Source organism: Myxocyprinus asiaticus, chromosome 14 (assembly GCF_019703515.2).
Source record: "Myxocyprinus asiaticus isolate MX2 ecotype Aquarium Trade chromosome 14, UBuf_Myxa_2, whole genome shotgun sequence".
Lineage (NCBI taxonomy): Eukaryota > Metazoa > Chordata > Actinopteri > Cypriniformes > Catostomidae > Myxocyprinus > Myxocyprinus asiaticus.
In genome coordinates this window covers 24,716,022-24,735,527 of record NC_059357.1, presented here as the reverse complement: position 1 = coordinate 24,735,527, position 19,506 = coordinate 24,716,022, and the positions used below count along the sequence as shown (strand labels likewise).

At 39.6% G+C, this 19,506-nt stretch overlaps 1 protein-coding gene across 1 annotated transcript in view; it reads right to left on the bottom strand.

The window, feature by feature from the left end:
• The window catches only part of LOC127452030 (integrin alpha-3-like), a 73,372-nt gene extending 55,105 nt beyond the window's left edge, over positions 1-18,267 (bottom strand). Inside the window, exon 1 of the mRNA XM_051717154.1 lies at positions 17,946-18,267. Within this exon, the coding sequence (XP_051573114.1) occupies positions 17,946-18,256 (311 nt within the window). The 5' untranslated portion in view covers positions 18,257-18,267. The remainder of the gene's footprint in view (positions 1-17,945) is intronic.
• Positions 18,268-19,506: the final 1,239 nt, after the last annotated feature.

Here is a 19,506-nt window from a genome sequence, read left to right as displayed (position 1 = left end):
GAGACATAAAAACACCAATGTGTTGTTTAGGTCTACATAATCCTCTCCAGTCCCCGCGATAAAAAACTCCAAAGGTGATGAGTCCGATATCGCTGATAATGGTGGTACTTCTATATAAGTATTTTTTTCAATAGCAGTTTGAGTCAACGGCATTGTGAACAGATCCAGTTCAGTTTTTAAACACTCTTCTGACATGTTGTGTAGTAAAGTCATGATCTAAAATATTGTTTTAACAGAGCTCTTTGGTCTTTTTGATGTAGCATGTTTTGTTGTCTCCTTGCGCTTGCGTTTTACAACTGATGCTTTCTTAGGTGTATGTTTTGTTTTCTTCTGCATTTGGCCACTCCTCCGCACCCCTGGTGGTCTAGATGCTCTTTTGCGAGACATCACCATTAGCTCGGATCCGTCTTGAGTACTGTTGTTATTAAAAGAATGTGATAATATGTTGCTAACAACGTCACTCATGTTTTTGCAGCTGATTTAAAATGTGGCTTGGCTATGCTAAATCCTCGTTTTAGCAATGGTATAGCCATTCTAAAGAGTCCTGAAAACATTCTCCCCAAACCAGCTCCATACATAACCCCGTCCCCGGCATAGCCGGGGAGTCCATTGCCGGCCTGATTCTGGTAATAGGCCACATAACACATGGGGTCGGCATTGTGATTGTTGAAATATGCCATTTTTAAACAAATTGTTTCACAGGTCTAAAGTGTAGCTTAGCACACACCTTCCCGTAACTGAGACGAACGTCTTTGATCGTCTTTCACTTGTATGGTTATCTCGGTGATGGATGATTTATTAACTGATACGTAATGCGGTCTGTCGTATCTAACACTAACAATCTTGTTATTCTCACCGTCTATGTGTACACACCTTAGTAGCGGAACATGATGATCACCAACTGACTGATATTCTATAATATCCGTGTAGATATACATGGTGTAGAACCCACCATTTATGTCTGCTCGACAGGGCGCATACGTCACAGGCCTGTACCCAACACTATGATTTTCACAAGTTTGGTTACCAGTTTCTATAGCAACCCCTGGTTTTAATCCTAAAATATTAGCCAACTTTCCATAAAATGTCAGTGATGTCTTCGTAGGGGCTTTCAGAAACACTTTGTTTTTAACATGGTCATAACCAAGACTCACCCACGATGGCAGGTTTGCATTGATCTCCCTGATCAAAAAAACGATGTCATCATAATATCCAATCTTTAACCTGTAAGGTACATTTGATATCTTTTGATCACTGCTAATGAAAATCTCTTTGCCTTCAATAGGATTGTCGGTGATGTGTTTCTCACTATCTGTTGCCGTTGTTTCACCATAGTTGAGAATGAACGCAGCATCTTCCTCATTAAATGTGTACCATGACACAGGATATTCAAATTTGGTCAATCCAACTTGCCATTCTCCTTTTAGGTTTATAGTTCTCGCTAACCTGGTTGTATAACTAGATATGCGGTTTTCCGGATAAACAGATAACGAGACGTTGCAGGGCAGCGTGACATAAAATCCACCCTCAGTCATGGTTGGTTTTTACATGAATGTGTGCTACCTATGTAGGTCTTTTGTTTTTATGGCTTCTGTACATCAACCAATTATTTCTGGTCGATCCATGATGCGAATTTTGCAGGCCATCCGAGCCAGCGAACCAACACTAACGTTTTCCGGCCTTGTTTCTTGTCTAAAATTTTTTCCACTTTAAATGTCTTGTTTTTATTCACAAATATTTTTTGTAATTCCTCCTCATAAAAAAACGCCGTCGATGACATCTCCGTCATAATCACACAATCTGTAGACAGGTGGGTCACTTGGGATGCACACTGTTATAGTGAAAAACTCCTGCGTATAGTTTTCCTCATACCCTTTTGTGAATGGGCCTCTTACTTTAGAAATTCTAACAATGTCACCAACTTTATATTTAAATTTTGGGGTGACACCGCAAAACCAACTAGACCCATTTAGATTATGAAACACCACAGATTCATTTTCTTTGTTCACATCAACCGGTCTCATCTTGATGCTTCTGTGATAGCTGACGTTGTATCCATCCGTGATGTCTTGAAGTATATCGATGTAGCGTTTGGAGTTTGAAGCTGTTAAATACCTCCACATCCTAACTTTTAAGGTTCTATTAAACCGCTCAATGACACAGGCTTTTAATTCTGTGGCGGGTGCAAAATGTGTGATGTTGTACTTTTTTGTCATGCTTTGAAAATGCTTGTTAAAAAACTCCTTTCCTTTGTCTGTCTGTAATTTGTGTGGCACACGTCCCTCTTTCAATATAGATTCAAAAGCTTTAGTCACCTCGGCGCCGCTCTTGTTTTTTAACACACGTGTTCATGCATATTTACTAAACAGATCTAGGTACGTCAACAGAAAATGATTGTTGTCATTTTCCTTGGCGTATGCAGACATATCAACTAGACTGGCCTGGAACTGCATATCAATACCATAGACAAAAACCCTATTCCTTTTGAATTTTAGAGGGGCAGTTCTGTGTAGTGTGTAAGCCAGTCCGAAACGTGTTTATCGGTTAAACGAGCACCCGTTTCTTTTAAAACACCATCTTTTAAAAGTTTTTTTACCTCCTAAAGATCCTGGGTTAGAAGGTGTGTAATAAATATTTTTCATTTCTTCTGACATATTGTCACTTCAGTATCCACAAAAGAATAACTCCGATGGTTTAAGTGTTTTGGGTTTTTATTTCAGTAAAAGAGAACATTGGCATCATACAGCATTGAGGTAATGTAGAAATTGTCCACTCATTTGACATGCCTCTTACAACAGACATTTGCTTCTTGAGGTTTGTTAAACGTTTGGGATCAACACCACATTCGTTTACAGCAAAAGGTACATCAACACAATCATTAATGATTTTGTACATTAAGTTGGTCATCTCACATCTAATACAACGTTTAAGTAGACAATTTGCCAGTCCTGCCGGACAGCATGTGTTCCCCATTTCAGTATCATACACAGGTTCCAGAAGGACCACGACAGTCGCTTTTATGATTTTGAAGCTGTCAGAGCGGATACAACTGTCTGTGTCATCAATCCCAGCATAGGCCGCAGCTCCAGCTATTGCTCCAGCGTTGCCGTACGGTGTTGTAAGGGAGGTCAGGTTGTGATACCCCAGATTCTTGCAAAATGTATCCAACCGTTTGTTGTCACAAGTTTGTGGGTGGGGCTCCAGCGGTGTTGCATTGTCATCAGGCATCGCCGGTGCAGTCTCAGTTGTGTTGGTGTAGCAGTAGACAGTCATAGATTCTTGAGACATGGTGAATGTATGTAGCGAATGTACCGAACTGCTGGCGTTTTTAATGGCTGTAATATCGGGGCGGACTTAAGAGGCGGTCTCTGGAGTTATTGACACCCTGCTCAGGGTGAAACAATATCGTCTTTACAGAACTGTAGCGATCATACATGTCACAGCATCTATACATCTTGTCAATACAGGTAAAAATGTCATTAAGCATACAAACATCTTTCCGCTGAAACAAAAATGTAATGTCATAGTACATGTGATGCTCAGATTCAGGAATAGGCCATGCACTTTCGTGGAGCTTTGTCTTGTCGTTGCAGCAAAAATATAAGGAGTCATGGCGTCCCACTCACCGATGTACAGTGGCTCATCGCCACAGTCATTCAAATCTCTCCAAACGAAATTGTAAAACATAAACCAGTCTTTGGCAGAGAAAATCAGGCAGGGCTCCTGTGATGTCCAATATCCACAGCATAGAGTTTCACAGTTCGCATCACCTTGTCAAACACATATCTTCCTACACGATTACCAGACAATGAGAAATCACGTTTCGCAAAATCCACATTTTCATGAAGAAACTTTGTTAAACTAACATTTTGTATTTTCCTTGGCGCAAAAGTCAATTCCTCTCTCATTTCAACAGGTCCTCTTGTTGGTGAGATACACATCACTCTTCTAGGGGTTTTAGGAGTTCTCGGAGCAGCCATTGTAACAGAAAGTTGCACAGTGTCTTCTGTGTTTTAACTATGGCATCTTAAACCATTATTTAATCAACAAATTCAGGATGTAGGTAGTGATGTAGGTGTGAAAAGCATTCCAGGAAGGAACAATGGTGAGAGGTAAGACATCATTAACATTAACATACCATAAACAATCATTGACACCTGACGACTGGCCAATACACTCCAGGAAGAACATGTCCAAACATGTTCTTTAACATGTCCGGACTATCTTCTACCTGACAACCGGGGTGACAGGGGGTCATAAATCACGTTACACATACCTGTCAATCAAGGGTGACAGGGGGGGTCATAAATCACATGTCATAAATCAATCAATTTGACATTTTGACACATAGTATAGGTTATAACTACTCATACACATACAATGTTTTCTGCTTTGCTCATTTTGACAAGACTCTTTTCACCACATCCTTCTAAATGTTGATTTGTTCTCATTTCTGCTTGTTTGTATGTATCACACATTGTGATGAGGTAGGCTGTGATGAGGACACAGATGAGGTCAAAGTCAAAGTCGAGAAAGAGGGGGAAGACAGGGAGGGACAACAAAGACAAAAGGTGAGGTGAAAGACATCCCTCCCTCTCCCTATGGGCCTAATTTCATTTGGCCCCCCACTGTCACCGCCCTTCAAACCACGACCACTAATCTGCTGGTGTCCCCCGGCTCATTCCTGTCATGTGACTCTAAATCTAGTTTCACCAGGGACAGGAAATGAGAAAGGCAAAAGGTGAATGAGCGAGACAGAATGTCCAATTCTTCTTCCTGGCTGTATGTTCATTGCAACAAAACCTTTTTTCCATCTTAAAATCATGATTCAGATACCCTTGCAAAGATATACTGCATGTAAAGAAAGGCTACTATTTAAGTAATCTATTTACAACAGTGGTTTGTACAATGCCCAAAGGGTGATGATGTACATTGGCAACCCTTAAGAGTTAGAGAATGTGGAAAACAAAGTTAAAAATGAAATGCTGACTATGATTTTGGGACAACAATAACAACAACAAAAAAAGGTAAAAAAGAAAAATAGAGACTTTTATTTATTTATTATAAGACTCCTTTAAGGCACACACACACACACACACACACACACACACACACACACAAAAGAAAAACATCCATGAGCATTACTGCTTTTTAAACCCGATATAGACACCTGTCATTTACAGCTTAAGGTTGACTATGAGATTGTTTACTCCAATGTCTGATAAAAGCACCCTTTTCCAGTAATAAAGCTGATTTATAACTTTCACTGCCTTGTTACTGAAGCTTGCTTAGTGAATCATAATAATGATCCATAATGGCTCAACGCAAACAGATTAATATAATCTTTTCCACAGCATAAGTCTGAAGGTTTGCTATCAGATCCTAAAATCCTTCAGTACATTTTGAACTGCAAAAAGCTCTGAAAATATGTACTTTTATTTCTCTGTGTCCTGATATTTAAAAAAAATAAAAAATTCTAGAAGCTGAAACGTTGCAATAGAATGCATCTTGTACTAAAGGTGAAGTGTTTGCTCTCTGCCATACTATGAGCATCAAATGTAAATGCAAAAATGAAGGTTTCTCAAACACTCCCTACATCTGCCATTGGTTACACCAAACAGATGGTCCCCAAACTCACGCCATTGGTTGAGCCAGTGTTGCTGTGTCAGGCTAGTAAAACCCAGAGCAATGTTTTGATAGCTCATACACTTTCTGAGGGAAATTAGCCTATGAATGGCCTACTCACATTTGTCCTGCATATTAAGCAGGGATAGGAGATAGCGAAAAATGACACACTTCACCTTTAACATACTTTTATGTTATGAGTCAACCACCACTTGGAACAGAACTGCCCGTAACCTGCTAAAGAAGGTGTGTCTGCTTTGGCAGTTTCTCTGAATGAATTGCAGGGCCAGAGTTCACATGTGATGTACCTTTATTTGATCAGTGTGCCTCCCAAGTAGACTGTTAAAAGTACACAAAAGGAATCGCTCAAAAGGGCTGGCCTTTCAGTGAACAATTAGTCCTTATAGAAAAAAATGCTGCTGCTAAAATAAGTAGAGTGAATGGCCATAAACAAAGAGCTTGATTAAGGGACAAGGAGTTAAAAACACTGGCAGTGTTGCACAGATTCATGTTCAGGCCTACTAATTCCGGCAAGATTCAGAACTGCGGATCGACTGGACACTTTACTGTCCCATAATCCCTCGGGAGCTGAGGAGATGTCATGTTCAAAATAATTGATTTAAATGAATGGCAGTGAACCGCAAGTCGGATGGCTCTTTTCAACTGCAAATGATATATATACTAAGAAAGTTGTTAACAAAACCAGATTAGAATATTTCCGCAGCTGTTATTATGTCATATTTTCACAGGTCAATGCCCACGTCCCCGGATGAAGTATTACCAGAATTTACACTACTTGCATGCATACCTAAAGAACGTACTGTTTTACTGGACAAAGAGTGCATCCTTTATTATATATATTTTTTTTTTACTATAATTTAAAGGAATATTCCGGGTTCAATACAAGTTAAGCTCAATCGACAGCATTTGTGGAATAAAATTGATTACCAAAAATGTATTTAAAAAAATAAAAATAAAAAAAAATGCAAGTGAGGCACTTACAATGGAAGTGAATGCAGACAATCCATAAACATAAAAATACTCACTGTTTCAAGATTGTAGCCACAAGACATAAACAATATGTGTGTTAACATGATTTATATGTGAAATATGAATAAAATATGTATAAAATATATATGTATAAAATCACTTACTAACCTTTTCTGTGTAAAGTTATAGCTAATTTTACAACTTCGTTGAATGACAATGTAATGTCAACAAACCGTAAAACGACAGTAAAAACGACTACTTAAACAACTTTGCAGCTCAAATAATATGAGTTTTAACAGAAAAATTAATGTAAATGCTTTTATAAAATTATAAGATTCACATTTCTGTCTTTAAACCCTCCAGAAATTGGCCCCATTCACTTCCATTATAAGCATCTCACTGTAACCTTGATTTTTGCTTTTTTTAAAGAAAAGGAGGGACGAGTCGAAATAATTTTTGTGGTTATCAACATTATGCCACAAATGCTGTCGATTGAGCTTAACTTGTATTGGAACCACAATATTCCTTTAATATTTTATTTACTTATTTGGTAAGTAGCCATGTAATAAGCAAAATACAGTCAGCCAGTCATTATCATAAAATAAACCCCTGGACTGGCTGTACACGATCCCTTACTTAATGAGGCTCCTACTTATGCAGACTCATCCATAAGCAGGTTTTATATTGTCACACAGCCCTGTGTCATATTTGTGAAATAAAACCATTTCCCTACTTTATCACTGAAAACACCACACAGACATTTAAAGCCTGTCTATACAGTATAGGGACAGCCATGGTTTAAAGACCACAGGTAGTAAACTTACAAAGAGATCTACCACTTTCATGAGGTGACAAATCTCATTCTTCACATTTCATCTGTTACCGATTAATGGATAGTATCTAATCCTAAAACCCAGAATGCTCCACATTGTCGGCAAGTCATTATCCTCCCCCACTCCCTTAAGCCCCGAGGAAAGACAGACTTATTCTACTTCAGCAAAATGTGTTTTATGACATAATGTCTAGAGACTGTTCATTTACTTTAGAGCAGTGGTTTCCAAACTTTTCAGAGTGCCTACCCCATTTACATCTTTGACAATTTGTCAAGCACCATTATACATTTTTCTTTACTATAATCATAAAATTGAATTTGACAGGTTCGTTGAATATAATGGAGAGTTTTAGTTTTGTTGCGTCACTTGCTTGTAGACAGTGTTAGGCTTGATGGATTGGCCTGAATGTTTGCACAAAATCATATTTTTACATCATTTTCAGCAACCAAGCTTTTGGCGATGTTTGGTCTTTAGTAATGTCGGCATAAAAATGTAGGTTATTGCAGTATTGGTAAGGGCATCAACACTTATTTATTGCAGTAATAAATAAGCCTTTATAGTCCACTATTGATTTCTATTTTAACAGTATGTTGTCCATCATCTGGTATGTAAGATAATTAATTACATATACAGAAAGTGTTTGTAATCGATTTAAGATTACGAAGAATGATAAGTTAATGCTTTTTTGAGTTTTGCTTGAATGCCTGCTATCAGTAATGTGTGTAATTTGACTTTTTATTTGCCAATGAAAGACTGAAATCAAGCAGCCAAAAAAAGGGTGAATCTAAAATGAGATACATATTGCAGCATTACAAATATTTCCTACAAATAGAAGCAGTGACTTAGACTTACATTATCTGTATTTTCAACAAAATTGTACATGCTTTTAATAATGTCAGGTGTATTTTGTTGATTCATGTCTTTTATTTTGAAAAGTTTAGTTCCTGTTCTCTAGTCATGTGATGTCTTGTTTTCCCTCCATGTTCATGTGTCATGTTTTCATTGGTTTATTGTTTAATTATCTTGTTATCAGTTCTGTTTGTTCATTGGTTTATGTTCTCCCATGTCTTGTATTTAAGCCCTCATGTTTTTATTGTCTAGTTGTCAAGTATTGAATGTGAATGTTGTTTTGTTGTCAAGCCATAGTCAAGTCAAGCCATAGTCAAGTCAAGCCATAGTCAAGTCAAGCCATAGTCAAGTCTAGTTTATGTCAAGTTCATGTTTTTGTTAGATCACGTTTATGGTTAGGATTTTTGGATTTCACTTATATAATAAACTGCACTTGGGTTCTTCTCATCATCGTCTTCGTCATAGTCATTGCCAGCAGCCAGCATACGTTACAGAATACTTGACCAACCATGAACCCAGCAGTTCGGCTTCTGTGCCTACGTCAGGGGAATTGTCCCCTGGAGGACTATGTGGAGGACTTTTGCAATCTGGCTTTCCAGGTGGACTTTAATGAGGTTGCCCTCAAAGACTGTTTTAGATTTGGACTGAATGAGTCAATTTCTTTTTTGATGCCTGGCGGTCGCAGTTCCCTCAGCCTGGCTCAATATATCGACCTCGCCCTACGGTTCATTGGTTCCCCGTTCACTGTGGGGGAGGCGGATGCCGAGCCAGAGTTCCACGTCATGGCCGCCGAGCCAGAGTTCCACGTCATGGCCGCCGCCGAGCCAGAGTTCCACGTCATGGCCGCCGCCGAGCCAGAGTTCCACGTCATGGCCGCCGCCGAGCCAGAGTTCCACGTCATGGCCGCCGCCGAGCCAGAGTTTCCACGTCATGGCCGCCGCCGAGCCAGAGTTCCACGTCATGGCCGCCGCCGAGCCAGAGTTCCACGTCATGGCCGCCGCCGAGCCAGAGTTCCACGTCATGGCCGCCGCCGAGCCAGAGTTCCACGTCATGGCCGCCGCCGAGCCAGAGGTCCACGTCATGGCCGCCGCCGAGCCAGAGGTCCACGTCATGGCCGCCGCCGAGCCAGAGGTCCACGTCATGGCCGCCGCCGAGCCAGAGGTCCACGTCATGGCCGCCAAGCCAGAGTTTCTAGTCATGGTCGCTGAGCTAGCGCCATCTTTTGCTCCACGCCACGTCACAGCAGCGCCTCAGCCTGCTCCACGCCACGTCACAGCAGCGCCTCAGCCTGCTCCACGCCACGTCACAGCAGCGCCTCAGCCTGCTCCACGCCACGTCACAGCAGCGCCTCAGCCTGCTGCACGCCACGTCACAGCAACGCCTCAGCCTGCTCCATGCCACGTCAAAGCAATGCCTCAGCCTGCTCCATGCCACGTCACAGCCACACCTGAGCAGTGGGACCTGGAGATGGTTCCCACCCTTATACCCACCCTTAGTTCTCCTGAGCAGGCAAGGGGAACTTTCGGCCCTCCGACCCCGCCTGGACCCTCTGAGCCCTGGACTTCGCCTTGGCCTGTCAGTCCCTCGTCATTGCCTCAGCTCTGCGTTCCCTCGGCTCCACTGCGGTCCTTCAGCCTGTCGGCTTTGCCGGGGTCCCTCGTCCCTCTGGCTCCTCCTTGGTCTGTCGGTCACCTGGCTCCGCTTTGGCTCTCCGATCCTCTGGCTGCGCCTCGTCCCTCCAATCTGTCAGCTTCACCGGGGACCTCCTTCCCTACGGCTCCACCTTGGTCCTCAGTCCCACCGGCTCCACCTCAGTCTTCCGATCCCCCAGCTCCGCCTTGCTCCTCCGAGCCTCCAGCACCGCCTTGGTCCTCCCTGCCATCGGCTCCACCCTGGCCCTTCGAGTCTTCGGCTACTCTCCGGGCACCAAGTTCCATGGCTCCGCCCCTCGAGCCTCTCACGGCTCCGCCTTCCATGGCTTCGCCCCTCGAGCCTCTCATGGCTCCACCCCCCACGGACTTTGCCTTGGTCCCATGCCCGTCGCCCTTTCTCGCCATTCCATGCCCCACACCTCAAGACACCCCCCCCCCAGCTCCCTACAGAACTTTGAATTTATGTCATGTTTTATGTGTTTTGTTTATGTGTCAGGAGCCACCCCTTAGTGGGGGGGATATGTCAGGTGTATTTTGTTGATTCATGTCTTTTATTTTGAAAAGTTTAGTTCCTGTTCCCTAGTCATGTGATGTCTTGTTTTCCCTCCATGTTTATGTGTCATGTTTTCATTGGTTTATTGTTTGATTATCTTGTTATCAGTTCTGTTTGTTCATTGGTTTATGTTCTCCCATGTCTTGTATTTAAGCCCTCATGTTTTCATTGTCTAGTTGTCAAGTATTGAATGTGAATGTTGTTTTGTTGTCAAGTCAAGCCAAGCCAAGCCAAGCCATAGTCAAGTCTAGTTTATGTCAAGTTCATGTTTTTGTTAGATCACGTTTATGGTTAGGGTTTTTGGATTTCACTTATATAATAAACTGCACTTGGGTTCTTCTCATCATCGTCTTCGTCATAGTCATTGCCAGCAGCCAACATCGTTACAAATACATGTACAAGCTCTAAATACCAGCTTGGCCAAAGCTTTTAAATATCAAATCATTTAAAGTTTAATCTTTTATTTTTATTTTTTTTGCTGCTTTACAACAAAATTGATTTAAAACCTGCTGCTGTGTTTAGACAGACAGATAGCAGACTTATCTGTCACCTAGTTGTGAACCTGTTAACCACAGCTGCAAATGGAGCGAACGTCATGCAGCTGTTGGAAGAGATTATCAGACAGGAAATCACACAGCAGCATAGGTTTGGTTTAATTTTAGACTGAAATTCTTAAATGAACATTTAAAAAACAGTACTCCAACAGTGATGTTAAAGAAGCAGTTCTGCTGCCTCTGGTAAATTCATCAAAGGTGGTGGTGGGGGCAAACGGGTTATTAGGGAAGGATTGTGTGAAACTGATGACCTTAGATTAGGCCACAGGAAAAAGTTCCCAAACACAAGATGTCCTTGTGTGCCACTGAGTCAGTGGCACAGAAGGACTGAGCCAGTTCTGTATGTGTTGACCAAGATGATGAATGCCAGTCTAATTAGTATCATCGAGACTGATCTGGTTCTCAAATTGTCTTTGGTCAGATAACATCAAGAGGACCTCTGAATGGTTTATGTGTGCATAAATCTGTAAGGCAGGGTAAAGACAGCCGTTTCTAAATATGTAAAAACAAAACAACTGATTCTAAATTACAGAGTTAAAGGTAAAGTGTGTAACTGAAGGACATTTATCTTTCTCAGTTGTTTAAGTGAATTATTTAATAATAAGAACATACATTTTACGTGCTCCCTTCTAATTATTACAGGGAAGCGGACAGATGCATAGCTTGAACCTCTTGCCTATTCTGAGGCTTCAAGGAATATTCCAGGTTCAATACAAGTTAAGCTCAATCGACAGCATTTGTGGCATATAAATGAAAACCACAAAAATGTATTATGACTCGTCCCTCCTTTTCTTAAAAAAAGCAAAAATCGAGGTAACAGTGAGGCATTTACAGTGGAAGTGAATGAATGGGGCCAACATTTGGAAGGTTTAAAGGCAGAAATGTGAAGCTTATAATTTATAAAAGCACTTAGAATAATTCTTCTGTTAAAACTCATGTATTATTTTAGCTGTAAAGTTCAAATGTACATTTTACAGTCATTTTAGTGTTTTAGGGTTTATGCGTTACACCATCACGGCAACGAAGTTTTAAAATTGGCTATAACTTTACACAGAAAAGGTTAGTAAGTGATTTTGTCACACTAAAATCATGTAAACATGCACATTGTTTATGTCTTTTGGCAACACTTTTGAAATAGTGAGTATTGTAATGTTTACAGATTGGCCCCATTCACTTCCATTGTACGTGCCTCACTGGAACCCAGATTTTTGCCTTTTTTCCAAGAAAAGGAGAGGCAAGTCAAAATAAAAAAAAATTGGTATTCAATATTATGCCAAAAATGCTGTCGATTGAGCTTAACGTGAATCGAACCCGGAATATTTCTTTAATGACAAGCAACCACAAAGTCAACAGAAAATTATTTAAGCAACATAGGCAAAGTTTCACTGGGACTTTTCTCTTCTAAGACAATGACAAGGGCAGACATATATGAGCAAAATGCATCTGGGTTTTACTTTGTTTGAATTTACTTTAAATTACATATAACAAACAACAAACATTTACACCACACTGCTTTTAAAAACATAGCTTTTACATACCGCAGTGAAAAATGAGCCAGTCCAGAAACCACCACTCTCTTGTGGTATAGTTTCTTACATCTGTTAACAATGAAGAGGCTTATGATTCATTTAGTCTGCTTACTGTATATTTTTTACTTCATTCTTTGCACCAACTGTGTCGCAAATGGCAATCAACCCAATCTGTGTCCTACATACAGTCAAATCAAAGTAAGTTTATGAGGTACAAATTTAAACAGGCACATCCGTACTGCCCTTCAAAGCCACAAAGTAACTTCACCAATACTAAAAAATAAAAATAAAAAACAAGGAAAAAAAGCTAGACTGTCCAGCCAAATATGGATTATAAAATCATCTTAATTTGTTTTCTGAATCTGAGCATAGTTGACCCAAACCTTTCTGTCACAGAACAGACTGTATTCTAAGAGACCCAATTTTACTCATAACTCAATTTTAACAAAATGTGTAGTTATGCCATTTTGCCTTTGCAGGGCAGCATAGATCCCTACTGTATAACAATACTTTGATAACTCTGTTGTCCTTTCAAAAATCCCATCCATGGGAGACTTGTGGTTTTATTATGTTTTGCTGTTTAAAAAAAAAGTAAAGGTATTACAGTAACATGCCTTGTGGCACCATCATAAATACAAATGCATTTCTGAGAACATGAAGAGAAACATCTCTAAAAAAAAAAAAGCTGTTTGTCACTAAAGTGAAAACAGTTAGACTAACAACTGATGTGACAACATAACTGAAATGTGTTCTGTTATATTACCATATCATTACCATAATCTTTTCCTTTTATTTTTAAAACACTGGCCCTTAACACTCACTTAATTTACAAAACTTAAAACCATGACTTGCACTGCACATAAATAAGTAATACTGGCATTATATTCATGCTGTTTAGCCAGAGGGGAACTGGCCCCCACAGTGAGCCTGGTTTCTCCCAAGGTTATTTTTCTCCATTAACCAACATCTTGTGTAGTTTTGTGTTCCATGCCACAGTTGCCTTCAGGTTGCTCACTGGGGTTCTAAATACAATTATTATTTAATTATTTAGTTTCTATACACATTTTACAATAATATTTAATCAAACTACACAATGACTACTGTAAGACTTTATAGATATTACAGTTTCATTGTTTTTGTTTTAATGCATGATTTCCTGTAAAGCTGCTTGAAACCATGTGTGTTGTGAAAAGCGCAATACAAATAAAAATGACTTGACTTGACTTGACGACATATAGCTAGCAATTAACATGCTTCAGCAATACCTCTATTTCTACAGGTTTCAAATAAAAGCCACACAGAGAGAAAATATTTTGCCTGAGCACTCACAAAACCACAAAAAACAAAACCACAAAAAAATCATTTCTTTCCATCATGAAGGTCATATTTATGGTGGATTTGCTCAAATGCCATTTTGGTTTTCTCAGTCAACGTTGGACTGTATTGGGTAGGGCATTACATCCCTCTGTAATAAAATAAAACAGCGTGCATTAATCAATGCTGTTACATGGCTGGTTTCCATTGTGAAATCTCTGGAATTCTTATTTCCTGGGGATATGAAAAAAAGCCTTGTATGCAAACCAATATGTGTGTCACTACTGTAGAACTACCTGCACTGTCATGCTCAATATTTTGTGCTGCATCTGCAAAGGTGGTTTCTTTGTACACCTGAGTTGGGATACATATGCTGTCTCATACACTCATAGTACCGAACATGTTTAAGAAAGATTTTAAGTAACACCATAAAAGTTTTTTTTACTATAAAATATCTTCTTCTATCCCAAACACACAAAAACAATGTTTTGTTGGGTACCTAAAAATGTGCTTCATGTAGAGACTCAGTTATAAACAGTTATAAACACATTCAGTTATGAAACTCAACTAGGAGTCATCTAATAGGTCCTTTGACACGTAATCAGTTAGTCAGTCAACTTGTGTACGCTCTCTTTGTCTAACATTTAATAAGACAGTTTCACTACCGTGCGCTGCAAGTTTTTTTGTTTTTTTTTCTTGAAACCCTTCTCCTCCCCAGCACCACTGATCTTGATCTGCTATATGGTCACTGTATGTTTGTATTATCATACAGCAGCATGTCTTACATGCTCGATGCAGCATATCTTGTGTTTGTCTAATTGTACAGCAGCAGCATATCCACATGGTAACACCGCCTGATTATTTACATTGATGCTTCAGATGTAAAAAACACTACAAAGTGAGCCATTTGTTGGTTGTTTTCTTTGAAAGTGTATACACTGTGGCTCTGTGGTACTAGTTAAACATTTCTCAGTTTGTTTGAGCATCCCAATCAGCCCAACACAACAACATTTATTCAACCAATGGCATGATTTTGGGGCGGAGCTATTTGTGTGTGTTTGGAAAACTTGTTTGTTTAAAAAATATATATTTTTGCCATTCCGTTTAGTGACGGTAGTGGCACAGAGTTTACACACTTCACCTTTAAGTTGTTACACTGCTGATACAGTAGCATGCTTTTTGTCTGTACTGTAACTTGTTTCATATCCTTAGTTGTTATACTGATTACTTCTTCATTAGTGGTCGACCGATATGGGTTTTTTAATGGCCAATGACGATATCCAGAGAGCTTGGTGGCTGATAGGCTGACACAATGCCGATATATAACACAATTTAATAACATAAACATAATATTGCTAAAAAAATAAAATAATAAACTCTTATTTAGCAATATATTTACTCAATTACATACAAAATTTTAACTTTGTAAAAAAGAATCTAAAAAAATGATATTGTATTTTAATGGTAGATAGCAGTTTCTTCTTATTTCTGTTTAGTCATCAAATTTTAGTAATGTATTTGCACATGAAGAAATTGTTAATATATTAGGAAGAAGGAAATAACAGTACACACAGTAGTCCAGCAACCATGGATGGCATGTCCACGTTAGCAATCGCATTTTCTTAAAAAATACTGAATCAAACCAATTGTACATACAGTGCATAGTGAATGAGATATTTACTCATAGCACTCATGAAGCGCTTTTACTTTGAAGTTGCACCAGAGACTATTTAGCAGAGACGGGCCACTTCTATTAAAATGAATGGGAGAAATCAGAATGCGCAACTGCAGCCAATGGTCAATGCATGTAGATAGGATGTCCTGCCTTACAGGTAAAAGAGCCAATCACCTTTTAGATACAGACATCACCTGTCAATCAACTCAAGAACGCGCATGCGCATTAGCTATAAAAGCTGGGGAAATTTTGTTTTTTAGCGTAAGCTGAGGTAAAGAAGCACCATTTGTGATACCAGTGTTGTCAGATTTTACTGCTGATTTGAAATATGTTCTTTGATCATAATCTTGACTAACCGTTTAGGACATTTTGGGCTTTATCCAATAAAGTAGATAGGAGCTGCACTTTCATGACTGGAAATAGCCTCCCAAGAGCGTTCCAAACATGGCCGACAGTGGACTGACTTGCTAGAAAGACTTTGGTTGCACTCACGCGCTCATGCGGATCCAGCGAGCAGCAGCAATCTCCTGACAGTTTAAATGGCCTGGATCACCTGCTTGGATTGTTGTCATCATTTGTGAATGAGAGGAACTTTTGATCCTGATCCTGATCCTGAAGTTTTGATTCTGGCTGATAGAATATGTGCTTCAGAGGAAGATATTAGATGAACACTCCATGGGAAGAAAACGCCGGATTTTTGTGAGGTTCATGAATTACAGCTGTTTAAACAAGATATCTGCATGTTTGCGGACAGTATATAATAGAAGTTTTATTTATATTTGCCTTTTATCATTAGAAAAGTTACAGGGAACTGTTGAGGAGAGACTGTTTGAATACATGCTTCAGAGGAAGATTTAGGAGTGCTGCACTGGATGCTGGATCTGCTCAAGTTTTGTGAGGTTGGTTTTTTACATGTTAAAATGAGATATGCGCATATTAGCACACAGTATATATGATATTAGTTTTATTGATATTTGCCTTTTTTCATTAGACAAGACAGTTAAATGTTACAGGGAACTGTTGTGGAGAGAGAGGGAGACTGAAACAGGCGAGGACTTTAATATTATGAGCTCAAACTTGTCTGCCACGGCTCTGATATGCGGACCGCTTAAATGACACTGTGTTGCACACCGGTCTATTAGTGTAGTAACACGATGGCTTGTAACAACAAAACGAACTGTGACTGGTCGTTTCATGTCTCAGTCACTTCGCATGCAAGCAGACAATTTTCAGCACCCTCAAGTAACAAATCGGCCAAAGGGGAAAAAATTTCGACCGATGCCGTAAATTAAAAAGTCAGAATATCGGACGATTTATCTGCTTCAGCAATATATTGGTCGACCACTATTCTTCATGAGGCTGGTTATGTAGGTCTCGCAGTACTCAGAAGCTCTGTAGTCAAGGACACTTTCGTTCCCATTCATTTTGTGAGAGTCATAAATGGTACGTGAACAACAAAGGAAGAACTACAAAGCAACAGTCCTATTGCTCAACAGCAAATTGGACTGTGGAACTTACATACCATTTTAAAAAATAAGCTGGTTTGTAAAGATACTTCTCTACATCAATGGGTAAGTGGTCAATGTGTAAACCTCACAAGACCTTAACCAAAATTTACTTATTTTCAGAAAATGTTCTTCCTTAATATTCAGTTATTAATTTTTAATTACCATTCTCATTTCACAGCTGCCTAACAGTACCTGAACTTGTATTTATCACTACTCTGTAGGACTCCTTGGTTAATACTCTACTATCTCATTCTGCAATCAGTCTATATAGGTCTGTATTTTTTATTTTAAACTCATAGCCTTCCATCCATTAGAGTTACAAGTGTCTGAAACCAGGATATCTGACCTATAGAGATTACAATAAGCCTAAATTGCATCATTGCACTTTTCTTGTATATACCATAAATACTACAAAACATAAGTCAATGGGGTACATGACCTGCCCAACCCCATGTCACAGTAATGAGCTGTCTCATATCCAGAGTTCTCTTGTGAAATGAAGGTTTGCATGTTAATCATTCACCTGAGGAAATGCAGTTAATCCAACGCCACACCTTTTAAAAAAGAAATAATCACTTCCTTCCTTTGCAAGATGAATGCATTTGAAATTCTGAACCCCCCAAAAATCAGACCTGCACGATGACATCATTTTCCCAAGTTTTTCAATATACATTTCACTAGGTCAAACAAGGGAAAAAAAATATATAGTTTGGAATTTGCATCCTACAAGAATGCATATAAAAGCCTACGTTACACCTTTAAAAAGTGCATTACTTATAATCATTACTTATGAAACACTCAACAGGTGCATATCCCATGACACTTGACCTGATGTCAGTTTATTTATAGTGAAACATACTTACAAGTGTCGTTTCTCTCCCACAACCTGTTCATGAAGTGCAACTGAAAGTCCAAATAAACTGCCTGCAGTTTTTCCCTCTTTGACTACTGGAAACCTCACATCCAAGTTGAACGCGTGACAGCAATGAGGCGCGCACAGCATCAACACCAAGACAAGCATGTTTTTATGGAGTCCATGCCGATTAAATTCATTCATTTTTTCAAATGGTCTTTGTGGGACTTCAGTTCCGAGATCTTTTTGTTTGCCGAGACAGAAGGACAGATTGGAGTGAGAGGACTCTGTCAGGGTCTGAATCGGAGCAGAGTTAGTCATTCTTCCGGGGTGTTCGCTTCAGTCAGTCATAAGTGAAATCATGACTGGAGGGCATTGAAATATTGAGTGCGCGGCCACCTTGTTAGAGGACGGACTTACAGTACCAGACTACAGACAACACTAGTTCAGTCATAATGTCGGAAAACTGCTAAGGGGACTTTTGAAGAGACTAAAGTGATGATTTGAACCAAACGCGGATTAGAAAATGAAAGTGAATTTTTAGTAGTTAGGGGCCGTTCACAAAGAATGCGTTTTAAAATAGTTGTCCCATGTAAATGTGCGCTAGACCGACGTCTGTGACCGTTGCGTTGCGTCTAGCCTAGAGAGCAATAAAGTGGGGGCCAAACCTGACTTATTTTTGGTACTTCTGGTTTGGTTCTGGCAGAGAAATGGTAACGCTTTTGTGTGGAATAGCATTTGGCTGAAGTCTGGTTTGAGTCCCGATCAACCAAAATAAACAACAAAGACAGGCATTTATTTGGCTGGAAATTGGCTTGAATCTGGTCAGCCAAAATTGCCTGAGATTTGGGCTGAGTCTGGTTTGCCAAATGAAGAAACAGACATGCTGTAATTGTGGCAAGAGTGCGGCTAAACACAAGAAGACACGCCAACCCGATCTCATAAGAAGTTGTACATAATTTATGAGTTGGATATTTCGTATGGTTTTGCACGATGTTGTTCACATAAACTCGTACGCCTTCATCACGTGCAAATTTCCAGATGTCTAGCGTTAAGGACATGCTTATTAATATTATGCCCTAACCCAAAACCCTTATCTAAACTTAACCTATCAGTAGAGTGTGTAAACATGATAGCAAGCTGTTGAGTGTGACAGAAGCAAGTAATTGTCGCATATTAGATGGAAACGATGTCCAGCGACATCACTGGCTGTAGTGAAAGTAGTAGGAAAAGTCGTCTCACTGTTTTTCAGCATCTGGAGCAGGAGCACTTTGTTTTTAGATGCCGTATCAAGTTTAAAAGAACAACTTTTATAAATGCATCTCGAGAGATATCTGCGTTCTGTTGGATTCGTTGGCTGAGTCAAGTTTTTTTAGCGCACAGATGGCTCGGTCTGAACAGCCCTTCATTATGTTCATTAAAGAGTTTTATAATGGAGCTTATATCTCTTTAAGATGATGATATTGAGTATATTTACCACACATTATCATGATTAAATGTTTTTAATGTGTTTACTGTAATATTGCAACTATTTTGTTGTCAGCTCGGTAAATCACTTTGAATGCCTGTGT